General features: G+C 39.6%; 1 protein-coding gene across 3 annotated transcripts in view; it reads right to left on the bottom strand.

Moving 5' to 3' along the window:
* LOC148453738 (uncharacterized) overlaps positions 1 to 24357 on the bottom strand; it is a 120456-nt gene that overhangs the window by 44269 nt on the left and 51830 nt on the right. Inside the window, exons 2-5 of one of the 3 annotated variants that reach the window (XM_088461800.1) lie at positions 19874 to 20118; positions 7102 to 7738; positions 5671 to 5748; positions 4769 to 5575 (exon numbers count right to left, since the gene is read on the bottom strand). The exons of 1 other annotated variant lie outside the window; for it this stretch is intronic. In XM_088461800.1, coding sequence (XP_088317926.1) covers positions 5046 to 5575; positions 5671 to 5748; positions 7102 to 7579 — 1086 coding nt within the window. In that variant the 5' untranslated portion in view covers positions 7580 to 7738; positions 19874 to 20118 and the 3' untranslated portion in view covers positions 4769 to 5045. Of the gene's footprint in view, positions 1 to 4768; positions 5576 to 5670; positions 5749 to 7101; positions 7739 to 19873; positions 20119 to 24357 lie in introns of those variants that run through there. One more of the 3 variants, XM_088461802.1, reaches the window with a different exon arrangement.

Consider the following 24357-nt stretch of genomic DNA (forward strand, 5'->3'; position numbering starts at 1 on the left):
AACAAGGAATAAATAAGTATTGGCTAAGTGAGATAAAGATATAGCTATGAAGTGAATAAGGTAGAATAAATAAATAATTGATATCTTTTGTTCTTTGCCCATTTCAATACTTTTATAGATCAGTAATGCATATAGCGCTTTTGATGTATTGCTACATTGTGCATTACCTGTACGAAATAATGAACTTCGGGACTTCGTTGCTATATTTATATATTACCTATCTAGAATCATAACATTTAGGTGCATTTGTCTGATTATGTTTATACCATTGTTTTATGGATCAATGGTTTTATTTTTGTACTCCTAGCTGTATTCAATATTCACTATATAGCGATATACATTTGACCCTGTTTTTTGTGGACATCATGGTAATGACATTGGCTCCTGTCCTTCTGTACAGATGATAATGTTTGTTTGCCTCTATTTTAGTGGTTAATTTGACAAATCACAAGCAAACAGCCTGACTATATATTGTCTATATATTATATTATAGTTTGTATTTGACAAATTGACTGTCTCTATACTATTTATATAGACAATGTACCATGATATAATAGCTCCCGTGGTTACCATGAGGATGACATTTTATTCTGCCTCCTCTGATTTAATGTATGGCTCTTACTTCCTTGACAATTACATGACTTATCTATGTATTGTGATACAGTTCCGTAGTTACCATAAGGACGACATTTCTTTCTGCCCCCCTTTTGATCTAGTGTATGGCTCCCACGTCCATATCAATTATATGACTTGTTTAACCATCGTTTTTAGGTATTGTTTACATCTGGCTCTTGGTGTATAGTTGCTATGACTACAATAAGGACGGTACTTTACCCCGCCCCCCTCCGGTTTTGCTTTATTCCTATTGGCTGCAGCTAATATGTCAATCTTATGACTGGTCCAATTATGTGACCGCCGCAAGTATTTACAATATATGACTTGTTTAAATCAACCGTTTGTGGGTTTTGTTTACATCCGGTTCTTGGTGTAGAGTTGCCATGACTACAAAGAGGACGGTACTTCAACCCGCCCCCCTCCGGTTTTTCCTTACTCCTATTGGCTCCTGCCTATATGTCGATCATATGACTGGTCCAATCATGTGACCGCCGCTAGTATTTACATCCGGCCAACAGCAATGACGGAGACAGCTTCCTTGAGAAAACCTGCTCCCGGCGAAACGCGCGTCGGCTCACCAGCTGGGGGATCCCAGTGCGCACTGAGGACCCCTTCACCCCACACCCCTTGGAGAGTGTCTGTGTCAGGTACTACCTTTATCTTTTTCCCTGCTCTCTCATTAGTTGCCCGCCATGTGGGTCCCTGCGCTGCCTTGAGCAACAGGGACACTACATTGATTGTGGCACTAACAGCAGAAGCAGGCTGCACTGTTTCTATGAGAGCCATGAGACAGTGATACTCATTCCTCGTCCTCTGAATCTCATGACGTGGAACAGCGGAGTCTGGCCAGTAAGAGTACTTATCCTGTCTTTCATATCTATTTAGATATTTATCCTGTTTGATTATTGTACACTCTCCTATATTGAATAGAGGGACGCCTTTATTACACTCCAGCATTAACTCTGGTTCAATTTGGGGTGTGGTGTGCAGCTTTTTAACTATGTTATATATGTCATTTTGTCTGGTTATGTATGTTTAGTCTTTGTCTTATTTTTCGCCCAGTGATGAGGATTTATCCTCTTTAAACACATATATATATATATATATATATATATATGTATAAATAAATGTATATCCTATTTTCTGTAAGCTTTATTGCCAGGTGTGGCACATTAATAGTCTATTGAATTACTGCTATATGGTCCCTGCGATTAATACTACAGAGGGTGTCTGAAAGGTATTCGACTACCTAGATATTATTCCAATATATATATATATATATATATATATATATATATATATCTTTTTTCATTAAATCAATGCTTTGATGTACATGAATACCTACTCTTAGCCTCTGTCCATACACCTATGGAATTAGACTTACAGTGTTACTAATTTTGAGACATAAACCCGGCTCAGACCCTGGACACAGGTTGAAGCCAAGGTTTCAGTACTTCGCCCCTCTCACACCTTGGTGATGGACCCGGGTTATTGCCAGGTTGTCACCCTTCACACCTGATCTGGGTCTTCCAGTGACCCGGGCCTTTTGTCTAACAATGAATATTTGGAGATGATGTAATCTCCAAGCACTACTGTGCCCGCCAATCAAGTCCTTTTACGCATGACCCATGTTATCAAGACCCGGGCCATGCCTTTCAGATATAAGCCGGGGCACTGACATGGGTTAAAAGTTACGGTAATAACCCTGGTCGATTGCAGGGTCACGGACCTGGGACTGTCAATTCGGGTCAGACCCTTTCAGACATAAGCAGGACCAGAGTCAACTTGCCATGCCCTGGCAAATTCATGGGTTTTTACTTATATCTGAAAGGGGTATTATTCACCAAATGCGGTTTTATGGATGCCCTGTGGTGAATGTTTATTTTGTACTTGTATTTTAGGTGCACGCAGGAGACCAGAGGGAGACGGGCAAGTGCATCCAGGAGACCAGAGGGAGACATGCAGGTACACGCAGGAGACATGCAGGTATTACCAGGAGACTAGAGTGAGATGTGCAGGTGCACGCAGGAGGACTGAAGAATACGTGCAGGTGCATGGAGGATACCAGGGGGAGACATGCAGGAAATTCAATAGACCAGAGGGAGAAGTGCAGGTGCACGTAGAAGACCAATAGGCAGATGTGCTGGTGCACGCAGGAGACGTGCAGGTACACATAGGAGACCAGAAGGGAGACGGGGAAGTGCACCCTGCAGACCAGAAGGGAGACGGGGAAGTGCACCCTGCAGACCAGAAGGGAGACGGGGAAGTGCACCCTGCAGACCAGAAGGGAGACGAGGAAGTGCACCCTGCAGACCAGAAGGGAGACGGGGAAGTGCACCCTGCAGACCAGAAGGGAGACGGGGAAGTGCACCCTGCAGACCAGAAGGGAGACGGGGAAGTGCACCCTGCGGACCAGAAGGGAGACGGGGAAGTGCACCCTGCAGACCAGAAGGGAGACGGGGAAGTGCACCCAGGAGACCAGAGGGAGACAAGCAGGTGCTTCCAGGAGACCAGAGGGAGACTGGCAGGTGCACCCAGGAGATCAGAGGGAAACAGGCAGAAGCACGCAGGAGACTAGAGGGAGACATGCAGGTACACCCAGGAGACCAGAGGGAGACGGGCAGGTACATGCAGGAGACCAGGGCCAGATGTGCAGGTAGGTACACTCAGGAGCCCAGAGGGAGATGTGCAGGTACACACAGGAAACCAGGGGAAGACATGTAGGTCCCTGCAGGAGACCAGGAGGATATGTGCACTGTAGCACTAAGTATTGAAATGAGGACTCCAGACAGGCAAGTGCTTGGTAAAGCAGTGTCTTTTTAATGGTAGCAGACACTGCACCTTAGTGTACGTGGGCAGGTCTTGTTTTTCTCTCCCTTGGCGGGAGCTTATCCCACCAGAATGTGGGAAACTCAGGTGAGAGATAACCCCTCTCACCACAGCACGTACACGCAGAAGACCAGGGGGAGACATGCAGGTACACACAGAAGACTAGGAGAAGATGTGCAAGTACACGTAGGAGACCAGAGGGAGACGTGCAGGTACACACAGGAAAGCAGAGGAAGGAAGATGGAACACGAAGGAGACCAGAGGGAGAGGGATGGAACATGCAGGGGACCAGAGGGAGTGGGATGGAACACACAGGAGACTACACAGAGGTGGAAGGAGCACCAAGGGGAAGGAACAAAGGGCAAACAAGAGGGAAAGGTGAAGTGTATTGATAGGAGATATACAAGTTAAGCTATACTAACTGTACGGTGCCATACCAGAAAATCTAATTTCACACATATAGTCAGAGAGAAACACATTCATTATAAGTAATGTCCTTCCCTTTCAAAAAACAAAGCACAGACTGACAAGGATTATAATGGCAGCTACCAGTAGGCAAATGCTGAGAGTGTAGAGATCTTTAAGTTATAGTATGTTTTTTTATTTGGTTTATCACCAGAGTATTAGATATTAACAGGTGTGAGAACATAATAATAGAATTTTGGATCTGAATTTTCTTCTAGATTAACAAGAAAAACACATGTTGGGTGTAAGACTTTTTGGCACTGTACAAGTGCACGCACCAGCAGGAACAGTTCAAAGTACACTTGTATATACTTCATACGTTAAGCTTAAACAGGACTCGCATCCACACTATTGGAATGGAGTCTTGCTGAATGCATGGAAACAGCAAGCCCTTAAGTATGCACAATTTAATAGGGGTATACACTGACATAAGAACTATTATAGTAGACACCCTTCTAGAACAAGCCTAAACCAATTTTACCAATTACAGATGTGTCCTCATACACTATTGCCGCAGTCACACCAAACATTCCTTCTCGGTGCTCCAGGTACTTGAATGTGTATCTTAGTCGCAATACGATGCCACAAAACAGTTTAGCGAGACTGCACTGATTAATTTGATATGAGATACTTGTATATCTAAGTGCAAAGGAGTCTGAATCTGTATATCAAGTGCTACAATGCAGCAGCCGCAGCTTTTCTTCACACCAAGTTCCCTGTACAGATTCAGGCTCAGTCGCACACAAATACAACAATATACAAGTGTCGCATTTCAAATTAATCAGTGAATTGGGTTTTGTCGCATCGTGTTGCAACTGAGACGCACATTCAAGTGAAAAAGACGCTACACAACTTGATGCAATTCACTTGTACCAGGCGTCTCGTGCCGCATGGCTTATTGAGGCTAGGTGTATGAGGAAATATCTGGAACTCTTGAACCATCTAGCGGTGTATATGAATAATATCGCACAGAGAAGACAAACTACAGGAAAAATATTTTTATAGAAACAGAACAAACTCTGACATGGCCATTCAGATGAAGGGAGAAAATCACTGAAGTGTTTAGTACTGAAACAATATACAAATATATAATACAAAATAATCCCTCTTTTCCCCCCCAAAAAAACAGTAAAACATTATAGTTTCCCGCCTTTTCCAGCAGGTGAAGCGGACACTCCCCCCCTTGTACGTAAAGTACTCTTGCGCAAGTTACTCGTCCCTCCTTCATCTGCAGGGGGAATTGGCTGCTGGTGATGAGAATTTGTCTCCAAGGAAGACTCCATTGCAAGTCTTTTAGCTGCTATATCATTGGCTTCCATGAGAAGCTTAAGTTTATTAGTTCGGTAAGAGGCCGTCTCTTCCCTGTAACGGGCTGTTTCTTCTCTTGCCTTTTCTTGGTTAGTAGCTATAAGGTCTAGCATGTGATTCATGGCAACTACCTCAGCGTGTAAGCGCTGCACGCTACTGCCAAAATCTTCAAATATTTTCCCTCGGCAATTCAGGCACTCTTCAGATTTCATTACATTGTTAAACATGCCTTCATTCTCTGTTTTTTTGGAATCCATTTCATCCAGTACAACTGAATGTGGCTGAATATTCTCTGTATCTGACATGACTACAATATCCTGAGGGTCCACGGTAGTCACAATGATTTCTTGATTATCCTCTAGAAAGTAACACAGAAGGCAGTTAAGTAACGCATGCAGCAGCAAGCAACTGTTACATCTTGATGCAAAACTGTATTTAAAGTTGTATAATTACCAGAAGATGTAGACACAGAGTCGCTATCAGCAGCATGCTCAGGAGAAACCCCGAACCCCATCAAATCTTGAAACATTTCTTTAAAAAAAAAATAAAAAAAATGATAAAACCAAATATATATGACTGTCATTGTCACCATTTAATGCATTTATCAGTGTCATTCTATCATGGATGTACTATTTATTAACATGACTATTTCAAGCATTTTAATGAATTTATACCTGTACAACTAGTCACAGAAAGAGGATCATAAATTGTTTATGAATATATTAGGCAACAGTCAACTTAACAAGGCTGTATAGGCACCTGCCCAAACATCTACATGCCTGAAGACCAGGTTGTATGTACTATTGGGTGTTCTACTGGGTCTGAAGCTTTTCTGCTAAATTCTTTATCAAGTTGCAAAAGTCAACTAAATAATGAAGTAAATATAATTTTGTTATCTACAAAAAATAGTCTACAAAATAAAAACGCTATTTTAGGGGTGGCAAATGGGATACATATTAATGTCAAAATTTAAATATACAATTTTATTTGTTATAGAAAACAGGAGGCATGGGGATATGATTCTTCTGGGGCTTGTGCTAACATAAGAAATTAAGCCACCATAAGTGGCTCAACCTGGATCCAGTCAATAAATGGGCACACGCAATATTACATTGTGATATTTGCAAGGGTTAATAATAAAGTATATGCCAACACTTAGGCAAGCTTTGAATTATAGCCTTTACTTCATGCCACTTTAAAAATCATTTAGTCAGTGGAGCAGGATGTGATCAATGCACAAATTAAGGACTACAATACTGACATGACATTAGAAAGACTACACAAAATAGGGACATTGATATAAAACATTATATAGTTGACCCCACACCTACACACATTAGGGACGCTTTATGAGTAGGCCTACTCATGAGAACGCAGTCAATGGGGAAGAATTAATGACTTGTGGTGTTGTGTCGCAGGTAATTTCAGCTCGAACCTCAGGAGGGTGCTGGCAGAATTCAGCATTAACTGCTGCCTCAGGTCAAGGATCTCTAATAGAATAGGCACTCTACCCACGAGATCAGACCGAACAACACGACCTGCAGGTAATTGAATCTGCCCCAATTAATTCACTAAGAAATAATCACTGGAGCATAGGGCAATTGATGAATAATGATTCAACCATCAACATGTATGTAGGTGGCAGGTACACTGTAACTGTCAGCCACAAACACATGATGGAGATGCAGCGTACGCATATATATGAAATTGTGATTGGCTGGCAAAATATGCACCTTGGCCAATATCATTTGAAAGAAATTATGGCTTAAGAAAGTCACAGCCAAATATAGGAACATGTATAAAGAGAAAATGAAGTGTAAGACTACAGCAGTCTTGTGTTCCTACCAGAGTATTAGCACTGATAATTACCAGAGGGTGTATTACCTGAGGATAGGCCGGTGTCTATGTAGCCTTTGAACTTGATGGAATCTGTTACTTCTGTGCTCAAAATTTTCCTGAGCTCTTCCTCGTAGTCGGAAAGCTCCACGTCCATTGAAGGCTCGTCCCCATTTTCCTTCTTGTGTTTTTCTGCTTCAGCCAATTTTTTCTTAACGTGCCTCTTGATATCATGATACCTCTTCTTGCAGACGTCTACGCTGCGTACATGCAGGCCGACGCTGTTCACTGCATCGGTAATACTAATCCACAGAGCCTTCTTCCTTGATTTGGGCACTTTTACAGCCTTCTGGCCAATGATCTGATGATAGTACTCCACAACCTTTGAGATAAGGATGCTGTTTTCTTGATAGGAGAATCTAGTTGCTCTTCCTGACTGAGCAGAACAATTATCTCCCTGTGCTTTGTTAGGACCCTCATATGAGTGCCCAGCAGAGACGACATCTCCAATATTCTGCATTTTCATGTATTTGTTATTAAAGTATAAAAAAAAAAAAATAGGAAATGAAAAATACAAAACAAAACCTGTCAGTCTGCTGCCTGGATGTTTTTCTTCGATAATGTGAATTTTAGTGGGTGCTGGTGCATGAGAAGTGTTCTGAAAGCAGTACTTGAAAACACAAAGCTGGAAAAAACAAACAAAAAATAATCACAGGCTCAATTTTAAACCTGCGATTTTGTTTCCTCGATTTAACAGTTTAATGTGAATTAAAAGAATATAACAAAATTCAATATATCTTTTCATTGGCATTTGATAATTACTTTGCTGAAGTTATTGCTGGTATTATTTTAAAACCTACCACATGCGGCAGTGTTTATTTGGTTGACTACTTGGCTGAGAGAGTACAGTAGCTGTTCCCATTTATGTACAGTAATAAGGTATTATCAAAGGCATAACTGATACCAATATGTTGTCTGACATTTGTATGTAAGCATTATGGGGCCAAACTTCACTTTTTTTAAAACCTTTGGAAGAACCAAGTGAATTACTTTTGGGAACGTGAATAAAGCAGACTAATAAAGAGCTGTGGGGCACAAGCATGGACAAGATTGTTAGTAACTTTGAAGATCATTGAAACAATGCTTCATTCCTGCTGAAAAGTGATGAAATGAAGAGCTATTGTCACATGTATACCGGCTTGTCTTTACTAGGTCGTAGAATAAACCAAATAAACTGTGAATAGAGACAACTAATTACTTATTCTCCAAGATATTTTAAAAAGGGCCTGGACAGATTTGTTGGTATCCCACAGAAAAGATAATAAATAATTGGCTTATAGTGATTTCAAACAAATTGCTTTCTTGAATTAGCACTATAAAAAAAAAACTATTGATCTAGGCGCTTATGTACCACATCAATTACTTTTCTATAGTCCCTATACAAAATTAGTTGGTATATTTTATATATATTAAATTGAAGCTGCATGTCCTCAACTATGGGATTTGTGAATACCCATTGCCTAAACTAAACGAACAATATATTAAAAGGTCCGCGTTAATAAAAAAAAATCTATCAATTGTGAAATGACAGAAAATTAGATATAGTAATCAAGGCTCCGTTGATCATAATGTAAATTTTTTTATTTACTCACAATTAGTCAATATAGCATATAGATCTTTCACGCTGTATGCAAATATACATTCAATATACAATAAAAACCATAAAAAATATATATTTTTCAAATAAGTAATGAAAACTATACAAACATTACAATATAATAATAATAATTATAATTTTCTTGAATTAGCATCACACGTGTTCAATCTTCTAATCAGACATTCAAACTATTTAAAAGAAGAAAAGTAGCGACTCAGCTGTTTGGTATCATTGTGTGCACCACACTTCATGAACATCTAGCCTCAATATCAGCAAAAGTTGTAGAACTTTGAAAGTCAGTAAATTAACGTAATGGCAAATTAGGCCATTTTAATAAAAATTTTGCAATATTGTGCCAAAAGTACCAATAGGAACTGGTTTCATATTAGCTTTGCAAAGCCTTATGTAAGAGGAAAAATGAAAGGAAGGGTATGACAGATGCTGCAGACCAGCCCAAATTTCTCCGTTGCTACCTATAGTAACATTCACATACAGTACTATGCACGCTCATGATTTTCCAACATTAAGAAGGTTCTGATATTTTCTGTGTTATTTACAATATATTAAATACTGTATGAAGAGAATGCGCACACAGACTATTCAATACTTGTATCTAACTCAGAGTTCTTGTAAAGTGGACCGGTAACTTTTGGGCCGTTCCGTGTCAAATCAACACACTTTTTGTTAAAATGTTACCTCACTAGCTCAGATTTTGTTCAGATTTGGTATATGGAGAGTATATATTTAGTCTATTTAGTCAAAGAAAAATACAAAATGCAAAGTTTTCAAAAATCTGTCAAACGCACAAGCATAGTTTCAAGTTGCCATAGTTGCTCTGCTTATTAGGCTAGAGACATGGGAGTGGAGTCATTTTACTGTGTTTTTATGCCCTTTCCTATTATATACAACACTTTGCGAGGAAAAGCTTTTTCCAAATTCAAACTGAAATTTTTTAACATGATTATCTCAAAAAGTGCGTCGAGAAAAAAAAAAAAAAGTTAAAAAAATTTCTAGAAATAGTCTATACTAATGTTAAATGTTTTTCAAAATTTAAAAGTGGAAGGATAATGGGTTCATAGTTAAAAATAATTTTAAACAGGAGTAGGCACTATGTTTGAAAAAAATCAGGGCCTACTTTTAAATCCAATTATATGATGGAACAACTAAAATTAGCCTAACACTCAATATTTGAATTAATGTAAATTCTCTTAATTACTTTTTGTCAATATCTACATGTGAGAATATATAATATAGATATTATATATTCTCACATTGTCGAAAAATAATTGAGAATTTACAAAAATTCAAATATTGTAGGCCTAATTATAAAAGTTCCTATATCACATTATTAACTAAAAACAATGAATAATGCTTGCAAGGAAATAAATAATGATCTTCAATAATGTTAATGCATTGTTTATGAATCATGCTCAGTATTGAAGGATAGTTTGTAGCATGTCTGTGCAAGCTCTTGACAAGTTATGAGGCTGCACCCAGTCAGTGCCCCCTCCCCTCGCACTACCTATTAGTTTGTGTCTGGAATCAGTATTGAGTAAATGTAAGTGCATTATAGTGGTGTTTTGGAGGATGTTTTCAGTTGATCATACTGTGATTTGTTATTACATTTTTTATATTTAAACAGTTATCAATCAAGCTAAACATTCAGTTTTTTTCACAAACTTGTCTTGTCACAAGCTAGACTTCGATGTTGAGGCCAAGTGGCATATTTCGGCCACAGCGCATGGGTAAGGCCCCTGTGATGGAGTTGGCGGCTCGGTCAAGAAACTGGTAGCTGGAGCCAGCCTACAAAGTCCATATGAGAACCAAATCCTCACACCTCCCCAACTTTATGAATGGGCAGTAGAAAATATATCTGGAATTAATTTGACGTTCACAACGCAAGAAGACTATATTGAGTCTGAAACATTTTGAATGATCGTTTCAGCCAGTCAGTAACTATTCGGGGAAAACAGTAGTATCATGCTTTTATACCTGTTGATTCAAGTACATAAAAAAATATCTGTAAAAACCTTTTCTAAGGCTACATCATCAGTATTTGATACACAATCTCTAGACCAACTCCAGTTGAAACAAATAAATGGCTATATATCCGTTGTGTAAAACAAGAAATGGTGGCTTGCTTATGTGATGGACAAGAATGAAGATGAATTAAAAGTGACCTTCCTTCATCCAGCTGGACTTTCACCATCAGTCTTCTATCCAAGGAAGCCTGGTGTACTATGGATACCACTAATAGATGTCTTATACAAAGTCGACCCTATAACTCCAACTGGAAGAATTTATATCATGTCTCCTGATGACACTTTAAAAACCACTGAGGTATTGTCAAACTATCTTCAGCTAATATTTTTGACTGACTAATACAATTTATTTACAACAAGTATTTCTTTTCAACTTTATTTATATAATTACACTTCTGAAGCCATCAGATCGATTACATGTTGAGTCTCCCATATCCAAATACTCCAAAGAACGGATTTTTATTTTTAGCATGACTGAGATAGTGAAACCTTTGCGTTTTGATGGTTCAATGTACGAAGACTTTGTTTGAGGCACAAAATTAGAAAAAAATATTGTATAAAGTTAGTCAGGCTTTGTGTACAGTGCCTTGCAAAGGTATTCACCCCCTTGGCTTTTTACCTTTTTTATTACATTACAACCTGTAGTTTATTTATTTTTTTAATCTGAATTTTTTGTGATGGATCTGCACAAAATAGTCTAATTTGGTGAAGTGCAATGAGAAAAATGTATATAAAAAAGAATCTTTATAAATAAAAACCTGAAAATTGGCATGTGCATATGTAATCACCCCGTTTGCTATGAAGCCCCTCAAAAGTTCTGGTGCAACCAATTACCTTCAGAAGTAACATAAATAGTGAAATGAAGTCCACCTGTGTGAAATGTAAGTGTCACATGATCTGTCAGTATAAACACACATTTTCTGAAAGGTCCCAGAGGCTGCAACACCACTAAGCAAGAGGCATCACACCATGAATACCAAGGAGCTCTCCAAACAAGTCAGGGACAAAGTTGTTGAGAAGTACAATTCTGGGTTGGGTTATAAAAAAAAAAATATCCAAATCTTTGATGATCCCTCGAAGCATCATCAAATCCATCATCATCAAATGGAAAGAACATGGTAGCATAACAAACCTGCCAAGAGAGGGCCGCCCACCAAAACTCACAGAGAGGCAGCACAGAGACCAAAGGTAACCCTGAAGGAGCTGCAGAGTTCCACAGCAGAGACTGGTGTATCTGTGCATGTGACCACAATAAGCCGTACACTCCATAGAGCTGGGCTTTATGGAAAAGTGGCCAGAAAAAAGCCATTACTTAGTGATAAAAATAAGAAGACGCAATTTGAGTTTGCCAAAAGGCATGTGGGCGACTCCCCAAATGTATGGAGGAAGGTGCTCTGGTCAGATGAGACTAAAATTGAACTTTTCGGCCACCAAAAAAAACGATATGTCTGGCGCAAACCCAACACATCCCATCACCCAAAGAACACTATCCCCACAGTGAAACATGGTGATGGCAGCATCATGCTGTGGGGATGTTTTTCAGCAGCAGGTACTGGGAAACGGATTTGAGTTGAGGGAAAGATGGATGGTGCTAAATACAGGGATATTCTTGTGCAAAACCTGTCTCAGTCTGCCTGTGATTTGAGACTGGGAAGGAGGTTCACCTTCCAGCAGGACAATGACCCGAAGAATACTGCTAAAGCAACACTCTAGTGGTTTAAGGGGGAAACATTTAAATGTGTTGGAATGGCCTAGTCAAAGCCCAGATCTCAATCCAATTGAGAATCTGTGATCAGACTTGAAGATTGCTCTTCACAAGCAGAAAACCATACAACATGAAGGAGCTGGAGCAGTTTTGCCTTGAGGAATGGGCAAAAATCCCAGGGGCAAGTTGTGGCAACCTCATAGAGACTTATCCAAAGCGACTTGCAGCTGTAATTGCCGCAAAAGGTGGCTTGACAAAGTACTGACTTTAGGGGGGTGAATAGTTATGCACGCTGAAGTTTTCGGTTATGTTGTCCTAAATGTTGTTTGATTCAAAATATAAAAAAGAACAACTTCACTGTTGTAGGCATGTTCTGTGAATGAAATGATGCACACCTTCAAACAATCCATTTTAATTCCAGGTTGTGAGGCAACAAAACATGAAAAATGCAAAGGGGGTGAATACTTTTGCAAGGCACTATACAGTATGTATAGAACTTTGCTTGAGCCACAAAATTATTAAAAATATTGCTTAAAATTACCTGCAGGCTGTATGTATAAGGTGTATATAAAACATAAATGTATTCTGTGTTTAGATTTGGGTTCCATTCCTAAGATATTTCATTATAGTATGCAAACATTCCAAAATAGAGAATATTCTGATATCCAAAATACCCCTGGTCCCAAGCATTTTGAATATGGAAGACTCAACCTGTATTATCTATTACTACTTGTAATACACCCGGCTGTTTTGAATAAACTACCTTGCTTTAAAATTATTTTTAAACTATGAACCCATTATCATCCCACTTTTAAATGTTGCCAAAAATTTAAGATTAGTATAGACTATTTACAGAATTTAAAACTTTTTTTGTCAACGTACTTTTTGAGATGATCATGATCAAATATTTCATTTTGAATTTGGAAAAGGTTTTTCCTCACACAGCCTATTGTGTTGTACGCGTTGAGTCTGCCATATCCAAAATGCTTGGGACCAGGGGTATTTTGGATATCGGAAAATTTCGTATTTTGGAATATTGGCATACCATAATGAAATATCTTGGGAATGGGACCCAAATCTAACCACAGAATGCATTTATGTTTTAGATACACCTTATATGCACAGCCTGCAGGTAATGTTATACAATATTTTCAATAATTTTGTGGCTCAAACAAGTTGTGTATATATTGTATATATATATTAATCCATGACACATATACAGACGCACATTAGCGAATAAAATATGAACTCACATACAGCAGATATTTGCATGATACACGACACATAAGCAACGTGCGTTCAGACGCACAACGTACACTGATGAATTCCTGTAAATATCTCACATTCATTTATGCAAGCACACATATAAAAGGTTCCCTAGCAGTGAGCGTAATATTAGAGGTTTTGTTAGCTAATCATTATGGTGTAAAATGTACATACAGTCAGGTGCATAAATATTGGGACATTGACAGAATTTTCATATTTTGGCCTCTATTCACCACCACAATGGCTTTGAAATGAAACAAACAAGATGTGCTTTAACTGCAGACTTTCAGATTTAATTTGAGGGTAATTACATCCAAATCAGGTGAACGGTGTAGGAATTACAACGGTTTCTATATGTGCCTCCCACGTTTTATCATCTTTTCATTTATCATCTTATATTGACACTAAAGGAGGGAAAGTCCACTGGAATTTTAGACAAGCATGAATTTGAGTTTATTAAGAATGACCAACCTGTCATACCTGTGTTCTATTATCTGCCTAAGATACACAAAAACAGCAACAACCCTCCAGGTAGACCGATCACCTCAGGGATAAATTCATTGACATCATCACTCTCACAATATATAGATCATTTTCTGCAGAAATATGTAAAGGAACAGAAACTATATCTCAGGGACACCACCCAGACACTCAATATTCTTCAAGATTTAGAGTGGAAGTCTGAATACTGGCTGGCTACCAGTGACATTACATCCTTGTATACAGTCATTGATCACAAACAAGGCCTAGAGTGTGTTAGATATTTCCTAGAACGAGATGAAGACCTAAATGATACGCAGATTGGATTCATATTACAAGGAATTGAGTTCATACTCACACATAATTATATATGGTTTGAGGAAGAGTTCTATCTGCAACGCCGCGGCACTGCGATGGGGACCAAGTTTGCACCGAGCTATGCAAACCTGTTCATGAGCCTTTGGGAGATCAGGAACATTTGGGGTGCGCATGAGCTTGGTGCAAACTTGGTCCTCTGGAAACGATACATTGACGATGTGTTGTTTGTATGGCAGGGGGATGAAGCATCACTGCAAGAATTCACACACTATATAAATCATATATGATAAAGAGAAAGTAGAATTCCTCGATCTAGATATATACATTGAAAACCTAAGTATTAAGACCAGAACACACTATAAAAAAGTAGATGTAAATAGTTACATCTTGGCAGCAAGTAACCACCATCCAAGCTGGATCCGCAGTATCCCCCAGAGCCAATTCACACGCATTCGAAGAAATTGCACAGACCTTAAAGAGTATGAGGTACAGGGACAAAGACTAAAAGAACAGTTTAAGGCAAAACAATATGATGAAATACAAGTGGAGACAGCTTACGAAAAAGTAAAAGAGTTCTAGAAAAGAACTACTATCGTATAAAGACAAAAAGAAGCAGTGTGACATTGACAATAACAAAGTATATTTTGTTACCAATTACAGTAGCTCGGCCCCTAAAGTCAGGAACATATTACAAAGACATTGGTCTATATTACATCTAGACAATAAACTGACAACAATTCTGCCTGACATACCCGATGTAGTGTATAGAAAGGCTCATGACTTAAAACAAAAACTAGTTAGGAATCACTTAAAGAACAATAAATGTACAAGACAATCCACAGTGGATGGCACAATCACTAAGACCGGTTTTTACTATTGTGGTTATTGTCAACCCTGCAAAAATCTAGGAAATCGGAGCACTACCCCAGTTAACAGCATAATCAGCAACACAACTAAACAAGAACATAAAATACGACACACTTTAAGCTGTAATAGTAAAGACGTCATTTATATCCTGGAATGTCCATGTCACTTGCAATATGTGGGACGCACCACTAGGAGTATGAAAATTAGGATCGGAGAGCACATTCGAAACATCAGGAAGGGGTTTGAACAGCATAGTGTATCAGAACACTTCAAGGAAAATCATAATATGGACCCTAGGGGACTCAAATTCGTTGAAATAGATCAAGTCACACCAAATTGGAGGGGCGGTGACCATAATTCCAGAATCAATAAAACAGAAAGTAGATGGATCTTTAACCTACGAACCTTGATCCCAGAAGGATTAAATATAGATCCATAAGTACAGTTATCCCAAATAGAGAGGCAACCATTTGCAGATTTATGTCCTCCATACCACTAAACAATGTATATTCATAAAAAAATAGAATCCCAAAGGAGGTATATAATGATCATGAAATCAAGACTGGTAACATGTATAGGACAATTTTGAGATGTACATGTGCTAGCATAATAATAGTTGTATGACAACATGGTTTAGACTCCATCGTCATCATTTTAGGTGTCAAAATATCCATCCACATACCCAAGTAGCACAATAGCCAATCCCCTGGTATTACATTGAACTGGAGGCCAAAGTGATAGTGCAATTTTTAATTAATAGTTAACTACAGAAGGTAGGTGACATACATGCAATGATAGTGAGTGTACATCAAACCAAATAAGAACTAACAGTGGGAACTTTACTTAAAGATTATACATCAATATAAGATGATAAAACATTGTGATATAATTTTAAGAGAAAACATCAGAGTTTAACATTAAGCTATTAATGGTATGATGGCTATCAGATACAAAGTATCATCGATTGATCTAAGTCTAAACAACTAGAAAGATAGTCGCAGTATGGATATATTGACATAAAGGGTTTTGGTAATAATCAACAAAATGGCCCCCTATGATCAATACAGTCAGATAATACAAGTGATCTTAGACAAAATGGCAGCCGGAGGATGGTGGCATCTAAAATACACTCTAGTGCAAGCATCAAAATCAGCTAGAGCTGGCTGGAACACTAATGCTAAAAAAAACTATCACAAAATGGCCGCTATAGACGGCGCATGCGCGAAACTAAAACGGGGACTCCGGAGCACACTCTAGCATTAGAAACATCACCCACATTCATTGGCTATGATGCATTATGACGAGCTTGAGCGCGCAACCCGGAAGTGCGGGAAACGATCACCGAAGCTTCAGACAAATTAATCATTCATTCTATATAAAGGCAGTAAAGAATAGGGTGGGTACCTTGAAAAAGTCTGTTTAACGGATGAAACGCGTTGGGCCACACCCCCTACTCACATTTATTTTTCTATGAAAGAACTTTGGTATAAATTATGCCATTTAGAGACTTTTATCATAGTCTATGACTTTTGTGTATAGTCTGCTGATTCCAGACTCTCCTGAGTCATAAGTTGTATTGAAATAAATTAGTTTTTACCAGACTGGAGTCTGCAGTATATTCCATACTTTATTACTAAAAGTGCAGCAGCATACTCCACACATTCAGTACGCTCACAAGCAGCAACAAGAGCACCGGGAGAAGGAGAACCAGCAGGATTGATACAGCATATTGGGTAAGTACAAGCTAATTCTTACCTACCTGCACCATTGTGTTCACCATGATCCCTGATACTGTGCCAATATATTATATTTGAGGTGGAATGCGAACATGGAGACTTATGGTAACATCAACTAGATATAAGAACACCCATCCTACAGACATCACGGACTATAACCCTTTGGTGGCCACGTATTCATTGGGACTATCGAAAGATCCATCTCCATAAGAGACAGCAGGATTTTTTGATTGCATACATTCCCGGTCAGGGATAAGGAACACACGTCATCTTCATAACTGATTAATTATCTTTAAGAACACCCTACCCACAGATTCAAGTCGGGACTTTTTGTTTAAGACACTAGTAGGACATTTTGCAGTGCAACAACATCAAGAAAGTGACTTATTTATTCAATTTATACTTTCATTTACATATTTTAAATCGCCCCAGAGCGCACCACTATTAACTATTTATGTAAACATACAGACCATGATACTGCCGCAAAACCAGCAGCAAATCCGTACCTTCTTGGGCATGTGTGGATACCGCAAATCATGGATCCCTTATTTTTCTATTTTGGCATTACCATTGCAGGAATTGGTGTCATCCTCAAAACCCAACCGTGTCACACATACTGAGGAAACAGAGCAGGCTTTCCTTAACCTTAAGGATAGTCTGACAAAAGCACCTGCCCTGGGAATAGCAGGTTATGAAAAACCTTTTGAGTTATATTGTACGGAAGCTGATGGCTGCGTGGCAGGTGTCCTCACACAAAAACATGGTGACACTAGCAGACCTGTAGCATACTACAGTGCCCAATTGGACACTGTGGCAAGATCACTCCCAACGTGTTTAAGAAGTGTAGCAGCAACCGCTCTTTTGGTCGATAAGAGTGAGGATGTAATATTAGGTCATGATATGATTGTTTATACACCACATGCTGTGTCTGCTTTGCTGAATTCTGCTCAAACTCGACATGTTTCCTCAGCTAGGTTCACAAAATGGGAACTAGCTCTAATGGCACCCACAAATATTACCATTAAACGGTGTAATACGTTGAATCCAGCAACGTACGTGCCATATGTGCCTAGAGATGCACAAAGGGTGGAGAGAGGCGAGTTGCTGATTGAAGGGGAGTTTTGCAGGTATACGAACACACATGATTGTATGGAGTATTTAAATCAGACCTTTACTGCAAGACCAGATATACGTGAAACACCACTAGTAAATGTAGATTTGACGTTTTACACGGATGGGAGTTGTCAGACAAACTGACACAGGAGAATTATGCACAGGTTATGCCGTTGTAAATGATTATGATGTTGTAGAAGCCGAACCACTTGGGCCACCTCACTCAGCACAAGTGGCTGAACTGGTGGCACTAAAAAGAGCGTGTGAACTAGCGGAAGGTAAGTCAGCTAACATCTACACTGACTCCAGGTACACCTTCGGGGTAGTACATGATTTTGGGGCTCTATGGAGTCTTAGAAATTTTATGACAGCAGCAGGTACACCAGTTGCACACTCACATCACACAAAAGGACTGTTGACAGCAATTCAGCTACCAAAAGAAGTAGCCGTCATCAAATGTAAAGCCCATACATGTAAAGAAGACCCTGTGTCACTGGGCAATAGCAGGGCAGATGAAGCTGCCAAATGGGTAGCAGGGTTAAGAATTAACATGCCAGTTAATAAAATTATGGTTTTTCAGACAATTGATATGCAGAAATTAATTGAGATGCAAAATTTGTGTTCCATTCAGGAAAAGGCAGTGTGGAGAGCAAAGGGATGTGGACAGGAGTCGGTCAATAAGCCGGTGGCACCCAAGGCATACTACCCAAGCTTGGCTGAAGCAGCGCATGGTCTGACTCACCTGGGAAAGCAAGGTATGTGCAAGTTGCTCTGTATTGGTGTGCACCGGGCTTCTCTTCCCAAGCTGAAAAGAGGGCAATGTCCTGCTTGACTTGCTTGAGGAAAAACGTTGGCAAAACAATACCAACCGAACCATCCCACATCCCTCCGACAGACGGTCCTTTTCAGGTAACACAAATTGATTTCATCCAATTATCACCCTGCCGAAATCTCAAGTATGTATTAGTTTGTACAGATGTGTTTTCTAACTGGGTTGAGGTATATCCAGCTGCCACTAATACTGCTGTGTTTACTGCCAAAAAGATTGTTCAGGAATTTGTATGCAGGTACGGTATCCCTAGAATCATAGAAAGTGATAGGAGTACTCATTTCACAGGTGATGTCTTCCAGAACATGTGTAAGTTAATGGGTATTAATAGTAGACTTCGCAACCCCCGTTCGACCGCAAGCCAGTGCCAAGGTGGAGAGGGTAAACGGTACTATTAAGAATAAACTGAGTAAGATCATGGCAGAAACTGGACTAGGGTGGCCAGAAGCCTCACCGCTAGTCCTTCATAGCATCAGGATAACTCCGAGACCCCCTCTTAATCTGTCCCCCTTTGAGATACTGTTTGGGAGACAACCTCATCTGATTGTAAGTCCACAGTAAGACTTGAAGAGTAACAACAAGGTTACTGTAAAGTATCTTATGAGTAAACAGTTGAAACAGCAGCAGCAGAAATTCAAATTGTTGTCACCTGATATGCCAGAAACAAACTGTCATGATTTTTGAACCTGGAGAATTTGATATGATTAGAAATTTCTTACGTTCGGGTTGTCTGACAGATCGGTGGGAAGGTCCGTATCAAGTGTTGCTGACAAGTACGACATGCTTGAAAGTGGCAGAGATACATACCTGGGTCCATTCCACTCACTGCAGAAAGGTCAACCAACCAGTGGAGATACAAGGCGGAGTCGAGGCAGATAATGTAGACCTGTCAATTGCGAGCTTGTTCCGGGAGAGTTAAAGACTGCAGTGAGATTCCTGAGCTAGGGAAATTTGCAGTCCACTATTCCAGCAATGGAGTGGAGGACTGGGGCTGCGTTCCTATTTTCTTCCAGAATTCTCATCATCCTTGTTTGTTTCGGGATGTCTTGTTTCTGTAATGGAGGACAGATGATGGAGGGAGAGGTCAATGGTGATATCGATGGAGTGGAGTCGGGAGAAGGAGCAATACATTCACAAGGGCGGTATCTGACCAAACTCAGTACAGTAATTGCTAAGAGATCTGTTATCCTAGAAACTCGGAGACTGTGAGGGGTTACTGTCTGAGGAATACTGTATTTGCGAGTATTGTGGGTCCCTAATCGATGAGAGATGCCTCCAACGGTGTCAGCCCAAGTATAATCAGTATTGGGGTGGGCATCCTTTAGAGGATTATCATACATTGGTGGGTAAAGTCTTAAATCAGACTGAATGTTGGGTGTGCTCTCACATGCCTCAGGGACAACACAATGTAAGACTAGTATCATCCCGTCAAATGTCTCTGAGGTCCTTGGATTACATAAGGGGAAGATGCTGGACGGGAAATTTATTATGTCCAAGCCACCAAATTTCAAGCTCCATCAGTACCAGGTAGATAGATCCCTGTTATGTTTAAACATCACCAATTCCAATAAACCAGGAAATTGGGAGGTGTCTGGGAACAATCAGACAATGACCTTTTCACACAGAGCTGATAATGAACCAGTAGATGGTGAACTTATATGCAACATTACTACCAATGGGATATACTTCTGGTATAGGTATACAATTAGTTCCACCAAGTTATGGTTGGCAGAGTACCAGAAGGGTACTGTGCAGTTATTGTACAACCTAAAACATGTATCAGTCAGATGGGAAAGCCTGAGGCAGGATTCTTTGTCAGAGAAATGTGTCCGATGATAACGATGCATTCTATTCCTTATGTACTCCCAGACGATGTGTATTTTATATGTGGAAGGAAGCGCATAAGTGGCTCTCTCCGAGTTCTGAAGGTTTATGCTATCTGGGAAGGGTACTTCCAGAAGTTATGACCCTTACACATGGTGAAATGCTTGGTATCCATAAAAACACACCATCCCCATATCTTCATATGCATTATGAACACCGTGGCAAAAGAAACATGATACCTGGTGACATACATACAGCTACACAGTTGATTAGTGAAACAACTGGTTTCCAAATTTTGGTAGCACTAGATCCCACCAGGATCGCTCGGGGTACTTTGAATTTTAGATACATCCAAAATCTTGCTAAATTAATAGATAATATCACAGATGTATGATGACGCATTCAGGTATACAGGTAAGGAGTTACAGGCTTATAAGAAAGAACTCGTGTAACATAGGCTAGTGTTAAATTATTTAACAGCTGTTACTGGCGGATACTGTGTGACTCTAGCTACCCAATTTGGTGTCAAGTGTTGCACGTACATCACCAATAACACTAGTGACCCCAAGGAGGTGATAGATCGGAAGATGGATGAAATTCTGCAGCTGAAATGGGAATTTCGAAAGAACCATAATGCTTCACTGGCTGAAGTAGAGGAAAAGGTAGAAGAGTGGTTCTCTTGGATGAACCCTGTGAAATGGTTCTCCGGTCTAGGAGAGGGGGTGCAGGAACTGGTTGCTATTGTGGGTAAGCTCCTGATCCTCAAACTTATTGTCATCCTAGTAATTGGCTTACGTGTCAGGTGTATTCCTAATGCCTTGAAGTGTGGAAAATGCACAAGAGCAAACAGAGATTATGATGGTGGTAAGCGATAATATTATGGATACCAAGGTCAAGGAAGAACTGCATTACAACCCTGAATTAGAGTGTACCATCAGATGATGGAATATAGAATTGTGTGGTCATGCATAGATGTATTATTAATGTTAATTTTAAACATCCTAGATAATGTAGTCTCAAGTCCCCAAAATTCCTTTATAGGTTCGATGAGATCCCACATCCCACCAATGATCCCATATAGATCCGCAGATGGCGTATAAGGGTTGTTCTACCCTCTTGAAACGCATTATTAACGGTTCAGTGACCTACTTGTGTCGCACCATTTGTAACCTTAAATAATACATTATTATGCATGACTACAAAAGGTTAAGATCAGAGTGTGATAGCGTATTGTTTGCTATCAAAGGGTGGACTGTCGAAGTCAAATAATTGGTTATGATCGTTTGTAATTATTATCTGATGATCTAGTCGTCTGTGGGCTGATAAAGAGTAGATCGGACGCTACTCTGCATCGGCAAAATCCGATTAGCACAAATGCGTATATATATATCTATATTTATGCAAGGTTTAGTCAGTAATGACAAACAGGTTCTGTATACAAATCTGTGACCAGTAATTAAAAATACACAAAGATACTGTGAGTGTTTGCATATATATTGAGAAGATCTGCATACAGATACAATATGTCTGTGGCAATTGAAGTGTAACACAGAGACTGAAATGCTCAGAGGAAGTGTTCTGAATGTAGAGTTAGAAACAATTGTTAGAAGTTTGACTATCGTTGGCAATTGTATGCCTTGAGTTCAATGCTAATGTGGTTAAGAAGAACTGACAGTTATATTCTAAATAAGCATAGGAAACCTTTGTTGAGTTATCAGACTTCTTGACTCCGGCCAATGCTTGCTAAGCCACCTGTGAGCAGAACAAACTTCATTTTATATGACCTTTTGGAATTAGATTCAGACGGATATAATATCAAAAATACCAGTTACTGGATAAAGCTATATATATATATATATATTATATATATTTATTAATCCATGACACATATATAGACGCACATTAGCGAATAAAATATAAACTCACATACAGCACATATTTGCATGATACACGACACATACAGGCAGCGCACGTTTGCGCTGCGTTCAGACGCACAACGTACACTGATGAAGTCCTGTAAGTATCTCACATTCAATTATGCAAGCACACATATAAAAGGTTCCCCAGCATTGAGCGTAATATTAGAGGTTTTGTTAGCTAATCATTATGGTGTAAAATGTACATATATGATATGTAAGGTATAGAACTTAGTAGACATGTCATGTTTGGTATCATACTGACACCCTGTTTAATTCCAGATATCCGAATCTATCGACGAAGGAGTCGCATCTTGCGTTCGGTGGTTATGGATTATAGGGAATTATTGGTTAGCATATGTACTTTGTATGTAGTGTCTTATCTCGTCTGGAGGGATGGACCATATCCCTGTTGTCACCATATGAACTGTCCTATGACCTGCATCGTACCAGAATGACAAGAACAAGAACCAATGGATTATGCCAGCTCGTTCCTATTGTGTTGTCCACTCTCTGTAGGATATATATTCAAGCGCTCTCAGTCCTGTAGTCAGTCATCTTCTTTCTTTCTTATGATGGAGGCTTCACGTTTGATGCCAGGAATCTGGATCCAGAGCGCTTGTATGTATTGGCTATACCTTTGACTGTAATTGTCTTTTGCGCGAATTGTTGTAGATCAAGGCGTGTAAATTTCTTTTTATGCAATAAGGACTTTTTGTGCTTTGGAACCACAATCCAAGTCTGGAAAGCGATTATTTCTCTCTAGCGATTTAGGGTTACTTCATAATATATACTCTCCATATATCAAATTTTAACAAAATCTGAGCTGGTGAGATAAAATCAGTGTGTTGATTTGATGCAAAATTACCCTTTTGTGTTATTGATGTTGATATAGCACGTAGAGCTGTGAAATAAGAAGGATCTCTGTCAGACCTGGAAACCCTTAGCACCAATTATCCTCTCAAGTCTTGCCCTAAACCATTACTTTTGGCACCTACTTTGCACTGAGAGGAGTTCCACATGGGACCTGCTAAGCCATGGCTGGCTCTAGAGCAGCAGTGGGTGAGAGCTAAAGCTTCTAACTACTGCACCTCTGCATAACCTACTATCATAAGAACTGCCCTGGGTGCTTTTCTCTGATGATCTGCACCTTGCTGACTAGCGTGGTAACCTCAAGCAGATCTGCTAAAACACCCACACACTGCTTCCTTGTGCCTGCAGGCTCTTCCCTCCCTAGGGGCAAGCATTTTTCTCTACAGCCCCATCTACCCTCCAACCACTAAGCAGTATTTTAAAATGCACATTGCATGCTATATATGTTACAGCAGGCAGGTATTCAACTCATTAAAGAACTGATTGGCAATGATGGGGCATTCTAATGGCATGTAAGGAAGTCTAATGGCATGTGTGAAGGTCTGCAGGGTATTTAAGGGAGATGTGGGTCGTCTGAGGGGTATTGAAGGGGCATGTGAGGAAGCCTCAGGGGCACAGAAGGTATGATGTTATGTGGAGACATCTCAGATAACGAGCATGCGGAGTGATCTGCTGAGC

The sequence above is a fragment of the Taudactylus pleione genome, unplaced genomic scaffold (genome assembly GCF_031769625.1).
Source record: "Taudactylus pleione unplaced genomic scaffold, aTauple2 ptg001103l, whole genome shotgun sequence".
Lineage (NCBI taxonomy): Eukaryota > Metazoa > Chordata > Amphibia > Anura > Myobatrachidae > Taudactylus > Taudactylus pleione.